Here is a 15,387-nt window from a genome sequence, read left to right as displayed (position 1 = left end):
CCGTACCCAATTTGATTTGCCATGCAGAGTATCACATAAATTTGTAATAGGAATCATGTTGGAGTATTATGAAATTTTTGTCTTTATTTTCAGTTGCTGAAGGAGCCATTCGATGTACGCATCAAAAATATGTTGAAACATGAGTTGACACAGCCAATTCTTAAGCTTGGAGGGGGAAATAATCCATCAGCTCAGGAGTGTATGGAGGTAAGTTACATTTGTATGTCTGCAAAGTTCTGAGTGTCTTGCTGGTGAATATTTGAGCGATCCTTTTGCACTTGTGCTATTCTCTGAGTGAAGAATCAGGAGTAGAGTTCAGTATGGATTTGTCAGTTTAAGCATATGACTAGTTTTGTTGATTTTTTTAAAGGTACAAGACAAGTCAATTAAGTGCCTTACATAACACTAAAAATAGAAAAGAGGGTGAGGGTACATCACAGATTTTATTTTTGAAAAATGAATCAAAAAGTAATTCCTTACATTCACGCCAGAATTTATAATGTTTTCGTTTTGTGTCGAAGTAGACAGCATTCTACCACTTCATGAGTTCTTTGAAGTATGAGCTTGCAGGAGGGTTATTAAGGCATTCTATTTTCCAGCCTTTTAGATAGCGTAACTGTTGAAGCATGGAAGTTTCTTGGCATGGGTAAGGATTTATTCATTAATAACGTAAATAATGAATAATCAATTGTTATTAATTATCTGCATACATGCATTCTTAGCATATGTATGTGTAAGTGTTTGGGATGATATTTGTTCTCATTGATAAAAATGAATACTTGCCCATGTACTCAAGGGAAGGTATTTAGAAATTCTCGATCATTCGATGCAGCACATGATCGCAAACTCGCTCGGAGATGACAGTTTCTACGTGCACAAAGAAGTTTCTGGCCTGGCTACCGATGGGAGTACCAGGCATTTTGACACGACAGCATTTCAACCAGCTAGCATGCAGGACTGATCTTAGATCCCACAGTACGCTTCGAGTCGCACATTGGCCCGCCTGAAGAGGTTGACACCGAGAAGAAGTCTATTCACCAGCCAACCATAAACTATTATAAAGTATTTGTTTCCACAGAGTAAAGAACGTAGTTTCTAGTTTTCTAATTTTATCACTACGCAGCTCATTTGTTCATTTATTTACGCACATTGTATTTCTGAATTTCATGTGTTTCTCTGGTCGTGCGACGATTGGCAGTTACATAATGGTAATTACTTACTGAACTACCAAACAGATACTTCTCAAATTTTCTGTGCATTCACCTGGATGGCTGCATTGCAGAGGGATTACCACATTTTATCTGTAATTTTAATTTTGAATTAATTTTTATTGATATTTTTTATTTACTTTTCCAAAATGTTCAGAAAATATATTTTTTTGATATATTTTGAAACTTAACAGTATTGTAACCATTGTAATTATGAAGTTTATATCATACTATGTAATCATTGACAGTAGGAAGTACATACCATCGTCAATATTTCCTGCAAGTTTAACGTCGAAATTGTAAATTATATAGCGCTTTAAATAGGAACTTGCAAAATGCTACTAATCAGCCTGGCATTCTTGGCACATTCTCAGCATGAGAGCATGGCACTAAGAGGGTTAAAGACCATTTAAGTCCTAAAACTTTGCCAGAACATGTTCTGGACTGGTCCAGCTAAAACAAGCTGTACATATAATATTATGTATGCTGTTACATTGAGAAAACTTTTGTGTGTACTATATTTTTTCAGAGTGTAATTTTTTGTTTCAGCTGGTGATGAGAACAACGCAGCTGTTTCGGGAAGACTACTTTCAGAGGCACGAACGTGTGCGGGAGGAGATAGAGAGAAGGTGAGTTGATCTCGTAATGTGGTTGTAAAACTATTACAAAACTAACGTACCTTAACAGAGTAGGTGCCTGAGAATACTGTTATGTTTCAGGAGTGGTAGTATAGTTTGCAGGTGACAGAGGCAACATTACTCACTTCCACGTCTCAGTTCATCCATTCTGACACTGAAGTTATTTTCAGATTAATTATCTCCATCTCTTCTGTCAAAAGTTTGCTTTCCACTTACATGTATCCATTAACCCTTACCCCTCGTCTGTCGGGTGAGGCCCGACATTACGATATTTCAGTTTCGGTCGCATGTCAGGCGAGAACCGACGTGACATTGTATCACCCACTGCTCGTCTGCCGTCTCTTAGCCAAAAAAATACACGATGTTATACTGTACTGCCATCTTTTGGTTCAGCGTGAAACTTTGTAAAATCCAGATACTATTTGACAGTCAGTCAAAAATCTATTATTTAGATGGCTGTGTCCACTCACGCATACGAAAACTCGAGCGATGGTAAACAAACTTGGTCGCCATGTGCTCTTCGAGTCATATATAGTTTACTGTTCAGTGTTGTACGTGTCAGGTAACACACAAAAGCACAGTATTTTCGCACCTCTACTCCTTCCTTGTACCCTAATGAATATATCTAAAAGTGAACTGTAACCCAACAGGTAGCTGATGCTGACGGCTGGCACAATTATAAATCAACAGATCCCGATTTCAAGAAATCGCCGTTTACTAGGGTTTCAGCCTACAAACCACTGCAAGGTTTGTTATTGATAAGCTTCAGAAACAAAATATAGGTACATACTTACATTGCCATCTACTGTTGCAAGATGGCCCCCTTTTCTTCTTAGGAATAAGGTTTCGCTTCCTTCTCAGGTATAATTGCAGCATAAGTTACCTAGTACATTTTGCATGTGTAAAGCCTATAGAGGAAAGCTGAATGGGTCATAAGTCACAGCAGGTTCCTACTCTTCAGTAGGGACAGGTTGCAGTCTAGAAAGGAGGTTGATTGTCTTCCCAAGAAATAACAAGGAGAAAGACCAACTTGATTACGAAGATACGCTCAAGACAAAGAAAGACACTGCGTGTTATTTTTTTATGACTTCAACATTTCATTTTATCAAGTCTATTGTCAAACATATTTCATGAATTTTAAGATGTCTTCCATAGTTATTTATTAGCCGAAGATGATCCAACAAGAGTTGAAAGAATGTACTAATTTTACACATGACTATACAGTATAAACCATATGGATTTAAATGGATAGTCCAAGCTTGTATTATAAATAAATTTTTATAAAGAATTGTTGTCATAATACACCGTTGGTGGTAATTTGTCCATTGGATGGAGATGTTAAGCCTTGAGCCGACTCTTTGGTGCAAGTTCCAAACTATCGACCTCTGAAATACCGAACTCTACTACTGAAATGTAAATTTTCCTAAGGCAAAAAATATATTGTACCAATTTGGTGCTATTCGACAGGAGTAGGCTAGGTGCCGTTACTGGGTTTCACCCTCTCTCTTCCTAGTCTCTTATGTGAATTTCATAGTTAGTCTGTATTGTCAACCTTAACAAGTTAGGAGTTCTTAATGGTTGGGTAATTCCACCTTTACGATTCATTTCATCTCACAAATTCCTCTGATGAGGTTGACATGACGAAGGGCAATGCCGCATTTATTGTCACTCACTGGTGTTAACCGCCGGCCGCCCTCCACTTGGTGTTCATTGTCACAATACATACAGTATATACAGATGTGGCGCAAAGTCAAAAGGAATATTTTTGCCTCATTTTAAAATAACTGATGCAGAAATACCAATTTTTAAAGATTAACACTAAAATAGAGACAAAACTCTAATTTCATTTGTCTAGATTGTCTGTGTGTTCAGTGGTAAATGTTGCTGTGGCTGTGTTACAGGGTTCGTACTCTGCAGTCGCTGAAAAAGCACCAGCTGCAGGAACTGAGTGCCTTAGAAAGCGAGAAGGCGTCCCTTCAGCAGGCTGCCGAGACTCTGGCGGAGAAGTACGAGGATGCCAAGGACAAACAGGAGGAGCTTAACAAGAGGTAACACAGTCACCCACAATTTGTACTTCTCACAAACTGTTATCCACTAAAATTACGAAGGAGACAAAGGTGAAATAGGTGGTCAGTGAGGTGAAGGTAATGCCGTTTGCAAATGATATTGTGGTTATTTATTTATTTAACAAGTTAGAAGTTCTTAGTGGTTGGGTAATTCCACCTTTACAATACTATACAATTGTTATTCCTATTTCCTATTTAAAAAGAAACATGTTCCGTCTCTGTTATACGAGACATCTTCAGCCTTGATACTATTATAGTAAGAAAACACATAATATTACCGATAACAATCTGAAACAATGACTTATCCATAAATCTCAGTCAAATCAGGTATAAAGATAACTGAAAGCAGTTCATATTGTTAAATTATCTTGTGATGGAAATGAAGGTAGACTGCTGGAAATTGTAAGTTCCATTGTATTTATAATTCTTAAATTAAAAAATTCAATACTAGAGTAACACTGTCCTGAATACAGTAATATTGTAGTATTCTTTGACTAATTGAATTCATCACAAGCTTATTGTTGTTTTCAAGTGCGTATGTTTGTAGTGGAATGGGGCTTATTTCATCTAGGTGGAATTTCTTCGATGTATTGTTTGCATTGCCAGACAAAACATGTAATTCCATATTTTGAGAATTGTGAGAATTAATCTGAAAATAAAGAAAAACGAAGGGGTATAAGACCTGAACACGTTCTAAGATAAGTCAATTTTAAGGTGTCCTCTTCTTACTTCTTCGTGCGTGTCTCTCTCTCTCACAGCTTCACATTGGAGGTGCGGGGAGCGGTAGGAGAGGGAATCGAACAGAGGGAGGGGGTGCAGAAGGATTGAGTATGTTGATATTAGTTGTAGACATGATGCTGTATAGGCTTTTGGGCTTATTCCATGTCAAGAAAATAAGGTGAAATTCTTTACGTTTCGCAGGGAACTATCAATCAATAATATCAATTAAGTAATACCTGGTTGCCAGCCATTAAGAATTTACGTAGGTAGTTCCCTTCCCTGTCCTTTCACTATTGTTATTTCGTCGCGTTGTTTTCCAAATTCGTACGTTCCTCGGCAGCAGATGTCTTATTCCAGGCTTGTGTCTATATCATACACCTGTCAAGTTCATATGTTACGTACACATGTTATGTGAACTGCTTAGTCTGATGGTTCGGTCAGCTTCCGCTTCGAACGCTAGCGTTCTTGCTACATCATGAGAGCCATCTGGTGGCGACTGAACGTACCATTTCCACTTGTATTATAATCTCTAAATTTTAAAGAGTCATTGTTTAGGAAGCCTTTCTCGTGAACAGTCAAGATTTCTTCTGAGGATGCAGGGCACAGTTCCCTGCGAAACGTAAAGAATTTCACTATATTTTCTTGACACAGCATAAGCCCAAAAGCCTATACAGCATCATGTCTATAAGTACGGGCTGTGAAAGCATCAATGGCAACATTGATATTAGTTGTTTTCTGAAAGAAGGTTTTTATAATTTCCTCGAAAAGAATATTAAGGGTTTCAGAGATTTTGTTTTGGCTGTTGTTAGGGTTATTCCTTTGGTCAGAGTTAATGAAGATGTTCTCGTATGTGTTTAAGAGAACGCCTTTATTAGCTGTTTTTGAGATAGATCCTGTTCAAGATCAGAGAAGCCATGATTATAATTAGACTTGTGAGTACTCATAGCCGAAAATCTACCATATCTCTTGGCATTAACATGTTGTAAGTAACGAGTAGAGAAACTATGTCCTGTCTGCCCTATGTAACTCACTGCACAGTGGGTGCAAGTCAATTTATAGGCTCCTGAATTTGTAAATCGGGATCTAGTATTAATTTCATGATGGTTAAAGAACAAAGTGAAATTTTATTAACAGTTTTAAACACTATACTTATTCTGCTTTTTAAAGAGATTTGTAATTTGATAAATATTCTTATTATTGTATGTACAAGTGACTTAGTTATCTTTTTTTTTTTATTCTCTAACAAGGGTAGTGACAGGTTTATTTTTGATTTTGTTGACAATTTTATCAATGAAGGTCTTGTAAAATCGTTTCTTGATAGCCAAACTGTATATTATAGTCATCTCCTTCTTTAAACTGCTAGCTGATAAAGGGACACCATATGCTCTATGGACTAAACTAAAGAAAGTTGCTCTATTTCTGTGTTTCAGGGTGGAAAGAATCATGTCTTAATGTATTAGCTCTCTGTGTGGGCTTCCTGTAGATGTTGTAGATGAGCTTTTCGTTAGTCCTAGTAATGGTTCTAAATCGAAAAAATAAAATCTTTAAGAAGATAGAGGGAATCGTCTTCTAAACTTGGTATGGTGTTTACAATAATTGACCAGAAAGTCTCTAATGGCAAAATAGTTCCGAATCTTTAGATCAAATAGACTCTTCTGTAAAATTCACATTAGAATCGGAAGTCGATAAATCACTAAATGTTTTGGAATAGGTCTGAGTAGTGTTTTTAAAAGTAGGAAAAATGACTATACGAAGATAAAGTTGGAATTTCAAGGGGATGAACTGGAGCAAATATTTGTTTATAGGAAGAGAAGTTAAGGATTGGAATAATTTACCAAGGGAGATGTTCGATAGATTTCCAAATTCTTTGAAATTGTTTAAGAAAAGACTAGGAAAACAACAGATAGGGAGTCTGGACCTGGGTGACTCTCCTAAATGCAGATCAGTGGGGATTGATTGATGATTGAGACTTCCGACAGGAGGCCTGTAGTTCCAACAGTCACTCTGTAGAAGACAGTACCGTTTCACAATCAGTTGAATATAAACCGAACGGCCTTCTGTATTTATATAAGTACAGTAGTAACTATATTTAAACCTGCCCAGATCCGTACAGCCTACAGAGTGCCCCAGTTCTGAAACATGCTAATTTAGCATGGTTTCTAATGTGATTATACCGATGTCTCCTAGAGTAGATATCTGGCTGTTCCTATAGTTATTGTATTTCAACCTTCTGTCGACAGAGGGCAGCTCCCTCTGTCGCGAGCGTGAAGGATCTTTTCTCGGCGAGACCTTTTTAATATCTTCTCCTTGAAGTAATGTTGGGCTGTTTATGCTGGGGAAAGAAGAGATGTGTCACACACACACAGGAGCGGCGTTTTTGCTTTTCTTATGGTGGTTTTATAAGTTTAAATCTATGCAAAACTGCTGCATCATTTGCATGCTTCGATGAATGATATTGACGGTAATGTAACGTTTTAAGTTTATTTGATGTATTATCTTTCTTTTTATTATGGCCGACCGAAGTCCATCTCGGTACTCGAAGCGAGAATGGCATGTGTATGATGATGCTTGTTGTTTTAAGGGGCCTAACATCGAAGGTCATCGGCCCGGCATGTGTATGAGTTGTGTAAGTGATTGTGGTGCGTCAAAATCTGGTCTCTGATTATTTTAAATGAATTTCTCGATGAAACATTTTTGCCATTATTTGGAGGTATGGTCTGTGTGTCGGCCAGGTCTATTCTAGCCGTACGCAGTATGTAGGTGATGGATCTACGCGTGACCGTGGGGTCACAAACGTCCTACTGTCATTTGCCCTAGGTGGGCTATATATCTACTACTGACGTGAGACCTTATTGATGAAATGTTGTACTGCACTCCACGAGTTGCCTTGATTTTATTTACTCGCACCAATCTGCCGGAATTATTTGCCTTTGGGGGCAAAAGGATCGCGTGATTGAATGAATGTGTAGATGAATGAGCTGAGTGCCAAGATGACGTATCGGTCTGTTGAATTTATGCCTATTTGTTCCCTATCGTGCCTCTTTTCTCCTGGGTGCGAAGTCTTTATTTTGTATGGTGTGCATCCTTGTTGTTTACGACCTGGAGCTCGCCATGTTGGTTTATTTATTTCATGGCCGTGTGCAGGTCCATGTTTTCTGTTATTGTTTTGCTTTGCGTTCATTGCTCCATGGAGCATTGTCTTTGCCCCTCGTGGATTATTTCCTTGGTCCGGCAGTTTTCTGATTTAATCACTTTATTATTTTATCTGCTCCTTGGTGTGTGGAATCGGTATGAGAGGGGTATTGTTAAAAATAAGTGTGGATATTGAAAATGACTCCCACGCTTGGAATTGCGTCTCTATTCCTCGCCGAAGGAAAGATTGAATAAAGATTGAGTTAATGATATTCAGCTCGCAGTTTTTAGTAGCGAGGTCAGTGGTGGAATAAATGCTATCATCTCAAGAGTAACTGTGCCCTATGCATGTAAGAAAAGATGAGGTCACGAGACCTTGGTACGATTATCTTTTGGGCTGATGCCGAATATGTATGTATTACCTTGTTATTATTACTGGTTATTTCATCTAATTAATCCCTTTGATTTACGTTACATTACAATAAATTCTCATCTATCATTTATAACGATTTTTACTCGTAGTAGTGTTAGTTGTTGGCTTTAATTGTTTGAGGAGAATAACGTTTTCAGCTCAGGGCTATGTATTTCGCCCTTCCTGATCGGGGATCCACGGCAAATTTGTTTCCCTACGATTGTCGTGATTCACTATGTGTGTCCTTTAGTTAGGGAGGGTGTGGCTCAGTTCTCAAGGTATGAGCTAAATCAAATTAGTTATCTTGACTTTTTTTGTCTCACTCTCATCCTTGACTTTGACGATATGAAAGTGACTGAGTATTATTGCAGGGCTTTCGAATTAAAACACTGAACAAGCTCCTCCCAGTCAGGGTACAGACTGTTCTGGAAGTTTCATTAGTCAGCACTCAGTTGCTGTGTTGTCCGGCGGCCAGCAGCGTTTTAATTTGAAAGCCCTGACGTAATGCTGTTCCTTACGCAGCCAGTCCCTGTGATGAATGATGTGACAGAGTTCCTCATACAGTTGGTTGGTGTATGGATCTCGCTGGGATTGGGCATGACTTTTTCCCATTAATGATAAATGCAACAGAAAATATTTTGAGCGATTTTGAGATATCTTAACGAATTATATGATTATGGTTAAGAAATTGGTGATTTTGTTTAAAGCAAAAGCAAAATTTACTTATTTTGTGATAAGTGCGAATCTACGATAAGATATCTATTAGGTTCAACCTTTTCAATACTAAAGGCAAAAAAAATGCAAATGCTGGGGCTGTACCTTAATTAAGGCCTCGGCCGCTTCCTTCCAATTCCTAGCCCTTTCCTATCCCATCGTCGCCATAAGACCTTTCTGTGTCGGTGTGACGTAAAGCCCCTAGCAAAAAAAAAGAAAAAAAAGTACTTAGTATTGAAAAGGTTGAACCTAATAGATATCTTATCGTTGATCTCAGTTCAATACGGAAACATTAATGAAGTTCATATCTTTGAAGTGCGAAACTGCAGCAAAATTCATGGAAAATAACGAGCTTGAAATTGTATTACATGTGTGAAGAGAAATGGAAGGCAGAATAAGAATTTCTCAGTTCGACAGAAATTCTGTACCTGTAAGTTTTAATATTCTATTTGTTTTTTACCTTTTACTTTATGTCGCACTGGCATATAGGTCTTACGGTGTCAATGGGATACGAAAGGCTTAGGGGTGCGAATGAAGTGGCCGTGGCCTTAATTAAACTACAGCCCGAGCATTTGCCTGGAATGAAAATGGGAAACCACGAAAAACCATCATCAGCGCTGCCAACAGTGGGGTTCGAACCCACTCTCCTGGATGCAACCACACAGCTGCGCGGCCCTAACCACATGGTCTTCTCGCTGGTTTTAATATTCTAGGAAATCCTTTAACAGTAAGGCGATGTAGAATGAAAGAGTAATTTGTTATGTAATCTTCATTTGAGCTATATTATAGTCCTAATAAAAAATACATAAGGAATAATGTATGATTGCCAATATTGTATTTCACATAAGTTATGTAATTCACAAATCACAAGGATGTAACTTTATATGAACAATTTTAGAAAATGATTACAGCGAAATGCAAACGATGGGTCAAGACATGTTTCGTGAAATAATGCAAAAAATTGGTTCCTTTTCGCAAAATCACACATAAATTAATGCAAAAAACATCATACTTCTACTGATATCTAACAGTACCTTCTCGCTCACTGAGGAAGGCAACAGGAAACTAACTCACCCTAGTACACCTCTTCAGTGCTGCCTATGACAGCCACTGGTCAATCTGTTGAGGATCCAGCCTGCCTTTTGGCTGAGGACTAAACATATGCGTAATAATTATTAACGGTTCAGTGTGGGTAGAGAGAGCGGGAGAGTGAAAAGACAGAGACAGCCATGATAAAACTTACGAGTAAATGAAAATGTTATTCTGCAGTGTTTTATTTTTAATTTTACCTCACACTTTTGGCTGATAATTTTGAAAGTCCGATACTTAAGTAAATTTACTGCTAAGATATCAATTTATTTTTGTCATATTCATGTACTCGTTGGTTATTCAGTAACTCACAGTTGAATGGTTTTACAGGGCAGCACACGTATTACGTATGACAATCCAGAAGCAGCCAGTCATGTCGGTAGCAGAGAAGAAGTTGTCCAAAGAGCTGGCAGGTGTCGAAGAGAAGCTGAAGGAGTTCCGTAAGGGGCTGGAACAGATCCGTAACAAGCAGGCGTATCATCGAGAACAGGTAATTTTCAATGAAGCGGCATGTGGTGTATTCATGTCAGTTGTTACAAATGAAATATTAACAAAAATAAACATATGGGCTAATAATACACACGAATATATAGAAGTTTTTAACATTAGGATTAGGCTACTATTTCAGGTGATTCAGGTGACTGCTTCTGGAGTTGCTACATGTAGGTCTTCCAGAGAAGTAGAAAATGCATACAATGCATGTTACCGGGCGAGTTGGCCATGCGTGTAGAGGCGCGCGGCTGTGAGCTTGCATCCGGGAGATAGTAGGTTCGAATCCCACTATCGGCAGCCCTGAAGATGGTTTTCCGTGGTTTTCCATTTTCACACCAGGCAAATGCTGGGGCTGTACCTTAATTAAGGCCACGGCCGCTTCCTTCCAACTCCTAGGCCTTTCCCATCCCATCGTCGCCATAAGACCTATCTGTGTCGGTGCGACGTAAAGCCCCTAGCAAAACAAAAAAACAAAACAATGCATGTTCCTGCACAATATGCTCTGTATTTCAGCTCCGCAGAGAGAGGCAGGGGGGGGAGTTTCCCAACCCTAATAAGAGCTACTTGCTTTACGTTGCACCGACACAGATAGGTCTTATGGCGACGATGGGATAGGAAAGGTCTAGGAGTGGGAAAGAAGCGGCCGTGACCTTAATTAAGGTACAGCCCCAGCATTTGCCTAGTGTAAAAATGGGAAACCACGGAAAACCATTTTCAGGGCTGCCGGCAGTGGGATTCGAACCTACTATCTCCCGGATGCAAGCACACAGCTTATGTAGAAGGATGTAACACTTTTGCGTGTGTTTATGGTGATTGGTAGTGTGGTGTGTTGTATGAATATGAGGAGCCCTGCATCCCAGAGAAACGACCAAGCAAAGCTCACAGAAGGATATATATTAAAAATGTTTAATGACGGTACAGCCTTGGTTGTATGGCACAGTAGTCGCAAAAGGTGGGTGTTCCCTTACTCCTCGCTCACCTTACCCTGCCGCTAGGATAGCTGGAGCTCCAGCTCCGTCATTTAACTTTTTACCTTCAACAACAACAACAGTGACATTTCCAACACAGAGCAGCTGTTACAGAACAACGAAGTACGTTCATCCAACTCTTGTCTCAACATTGGCACTTTACAAGATTGTCGGTTTTGTTACATGACTTTTATTTGTCATTGACAATTTGACTACAAATATATGAATATTTTTTAACATATGTTTTTTATATCCACAGCTAACAACATAAGAACTTCATAGCATTCCTCAACTTCAAGTTTATATATATTATCTTAAAACTCTGCTCAACATTGTACAAATGCACTAAAAATCAATGAGTCTTATAGCGACAATGGGATAGGAAAGGTGTAGGAGTAGGAAGAAAGCGGCCATGGCCTTAATTAAGGGTACAGCTCCAGCATTTGCCTGGTGTGAAAATGGGAAACCACGGAAAACAGGGCTACCGACAGTGGGGTTTGAACCCACTATCTCCCAAATCACAACTGTGTGCCCCTAACTGCACGGCCACTTCCTAAGTAGGTGACACATTTGGTGTTTTCCTGACAAAATTCATTTTAGAAAACTCACCCATAGATGGTCAAGAGAGATTCGTTTACTCTGGCATTTAGTAGGTCTAGAACAAAATGCAACTTCGAAATTGACAAGCAGCCAGCTAGGTGGCGTCATATTAAAATGTCTGCTCATGGTAACTGAGGCCATATTATTTTATGTTATTTGAGTTCGTTTGGACCACCTGAGGACCACGGTGCTTGTGCTTTAGCTGTGTTGTTGTCCACGTTTGCCGCTTCTGGCGTTCTTGATGGTCTGCTGCTTTCTTCCTGGTACCTCGACCTTTTCTATTGGCCCAGTAATCCTTCATTTTCTTGCTGAACTCCATCTTGCCTTCCTCGGACCATTTCCTGCTCTCATTATGATTTGCTTCTATAAGAGATGTTAGGAAGAGTCTGGTTTTAATAGTTGAACGGTACTTCTGTTAATTATTGTGGCTTGATTAATATTAAGTTCTCCGAAATTCTTCTCTACCTGCTGCATCCACAAGGATCCAGTGGCTTTATCCTTGCTGGCTACGTTGAAGATCTTATAGGACAGCCTGTGGGAATCCATTCTATTACAGATGTCCGTAGAAAGCCAGCTGTCTTCTTCTGAGAGCATCTGTAAGGGTTTCTTGATGTTGGTCACGGTTTGGTTTGTACCATCGCCTTCCATCTGAGAGGATCCTAGGTCCTACTATCGTTCTCAAGAACTTCCTTTCTTGTAATTTGAAGGCTCTTAGTGGGGTCTTCTTAGTCATAGTTAGGCATTCTGCTGCGTAGAGGACTGACGGTCTGAATGTTGCAGTATAATGTCTTAGTTTGGTGTTCATCGATAGATGTTTTGAGGTGTACAGTTTTTTGCAAGCATATTGTTATTGGTGATATTATTTCCAGTCTGTTGAAACTAATGCAAGATTAATAAAACCATCACAGCCCTGTTCAGTTTCTTTTTTTTTTACTTACTTTTTCATGCCCCTTACATTCCTTTGTTTTGTTCGCAGACACACCAGTGGCACGCACAAGCTCGTAAGCGAGACGTGTACCTCAACCAGAACAGAGCCTCTACAATCCGATCATCGTTGAGTAAAATGTGAGTATTGCACAACTTACTATTTTAGAGACAACATTGTCGTCCTTGTTTTTTCGTGCTTTCATGTTTGTCCTAGCATCTCTTTCATTATGCCTTTCATTAATCAAGTCATTCTGCTTACACTTCATCTCTCTTCCTATACTCCTGTCTTTAATGTATGATCATTCTCTTGTTTCTTCCCCTTTGTAATATATATATATGCTACTGGTTTAGTGTTGCACTAATGTACTGAAAGTTTTCAGCGATGCAAGGATGGGAAAGGGCTAGGATTAGGAAGGTAATGGCCATGGTCTTAATTACAGTACAGCCCCAGCATTTGCCTGATGTGAAAACTGGAAACCACGGAAAACCATCTTCAGGGCTGCCAACGGTGAGGTTCAAACTCACCATCTCCCGAATCACAGCTGCACGACCCTAACGGCACGGCCAACCTGCTTTGTTCCTTCCTTTTTATAATAAGGGGCGATCAAAAAGTTTCCGTTCGACTGGCGTACAGTCCTGAATCGGGATGCCAGTCAGCCATACTCACCGTGAGCATTGAGACAACTCATCCCAGTGACGCACCAGGTTGAAAATCCCCATGTCCTGCTGCCTGAAGAAGTTCGTAACCCTTGTCCGACAGGAAGCGTCGACCCTTCAAGGCCTCTTTGAGGGAACCAAATGTGTGATAATCGGTTGGGGAGAGATCAGGGCTATATGCATTATCTAGCGCCTGCTTGTTGTCCGTAATGGATGAGGCTGGCCTCCCAGATCAACCGGCATCTTGTGTCAAAACGTGACACTCATAACTTGGTGCACCATTCCACAACGGTGGTTTTCGACAGACTTGCTGCGCCTCACACATCTTCATTCTCCGATGTATGTCCACAGACGTTTATCCTTCGGCAACCAAGAACAGAATAACAGCACATTGGTTCTGTTTGGACGCATTTAGTAACAATGCTGCCATAGTTCACAACACTACTGCCACACCGATCCCTTTGCCTACACGTCAGTGTTTGTATACCCACATTGCAGTCATGCTACGTTGCATGTCCGCTGCAGCAACGGCTTCAGGCGGAAACTTTTTGATCACGCCTTATACATGTCAAACCCGGTGCTACCTCCCTTACGTCGCACCGACACAGATAGATCTTATGGCGACAACGGGAAAGAAAAGGCCTAGGAATGGGAAGGAAGCGACCGTGGCCTTAATTAAGATACAGCCCCAGCATTTGCTTGGTGTGAAAATGGGAAACCACGGAAAACCATCTTCAGGGCTGCCGACAGTGGGGTTCGAACCCACTATCACCCCAGTACTGGATACTGGCCGCACTTAAGCGACTGCAGCTATCGAGCTCAGACCTTATTTTTTTATCATTAGTCCCGTGACACATTATTACATGCCCGTTAAATATTTTCTATTACACTGGAGTAACTACACCACCATAATTTTACTGTAGGGGTCCGAAACATGTACAGCTAAGACGGTCAACCAAAACAAGTTTGATATCTGAGACAGGAAAGTGATGCAACGAATTCTTGGCCAGCATAGATTAGTCACGATGTACTGGGCGTTCGGTTTTCATTTTACTGCCTCTTATATAAGAAACAGGATTTTATAAAGTTTAAAAAATCCAAGTCAGGTGACTACACAGTTCAGGTCACGTATAACTCTGAGCTTGGGTTTGACCCCCACCGTCGGCCATCCTGAAGATGATTTTCCGTGGTTTCCCATTTTCTTACCAGGCATATGCTGGGACTGTACCTTAGGAAAGACCTGGTGGTTAGCAGCAAAGAAAGAAAAAATATAAATAATTACCCTCAAAATTTGTGATGCATTACCTTTACAACGAAATGTTACTTTGTTCTATCAAAATTGGCTGCATTAGTTACCTCGTTGTTGTTTCAGGACGGAGGAGATAGCGGATCTAGTCCAGGTCGTCCATACTCTCAAACAGGAGTTGGCAATGTGAACAGCAGCATCTTCTATCTGAAACTTTGTGTTTATGTTTAGAATAGAAATTTGAAAATCTAAGTTTTGTATCAAATATACAAGTGATTTTTATAAGTTTAATGTTTTATGATTTATTTTACTATCAATTTCCTATCCTACCATTACCTTCAGTTCACAGGATCACTGTCCTTCAAATAAACTTTCAGCTATTACATTTTGTTGTGCACATACTGACCAAAATTTCCAAGAATATCCTCATAAAACTGTTAATACTTATGTTAATGTCCAATTTCCATAATCACCTTCAAAGTAATTACCCTGGGCTTGAATACAGTATTTTCTCAATT

General features: G+C 39.6%; 1 protein-coding gene across 1 annotated transcript in view; it reads left to right on the top strand.

The window, feature by feature from the left end:
• The window catches only part of mbo (Nuclear pore complex protein Nup88), a 533,759-nt gene extending 518,599 nt beyond the window's left edge, over nucleotides 1-15,160 (top strand). Inside the window, exons 10-15 of the mRNA XM_067159234.2 lie at nucleotides 94-207; nucleotides 1,758-1,837; nucleotides 3,748-3,894; nucleotides 10,310-10,469; nucleotides 13,016-13,104; nucleotides 14,996-15,160. Of these exons, the coding sequence (XP_067015335.2) occupies nucleotides 94-207; nucleotides 1,758-1,837; nucleotides 3,748-3,894; nucleotides 10,310-10,469; nucleotides 13,016-13,104; nucleotides 14,996-15,059 (654 nt within the window). The 3' untranslated portion in view covers nucleotides 15,060-15,160. The remainder of the gene's footprint in view (nucleotides 1-93; nucleotides 208-1,757; nucleotides 1,838-3,747; nucleotides 3,895-10,309; nucleotides 10,470-13,015; nucleotides 13,105-14,995) is intronic.
• Nucleotides 15,161-15,387: the final 227 nt, after the last annotated feature.

This window comes from Anabrus simplex, chromosome X, assembly GCF_040414725.1.
Source record: "Anabrus simplex isolate iqAnaSimp1 chromosome X, ASM4041472v1, whole genome shotgun sequence".
Taxonomy (NCBI): domain Eukaryota; kingdom Metazoa; phylum Arthropoda; class Insecta; order Orthoptera; family Tettigoniidae; genus Anabrus; species Anabrus simplex.
The sequence above is the reverse complement of the archived record's forward strand: the minus strand, read 5'-3'. Positions and strand labels throughout refer to the sequence as shown.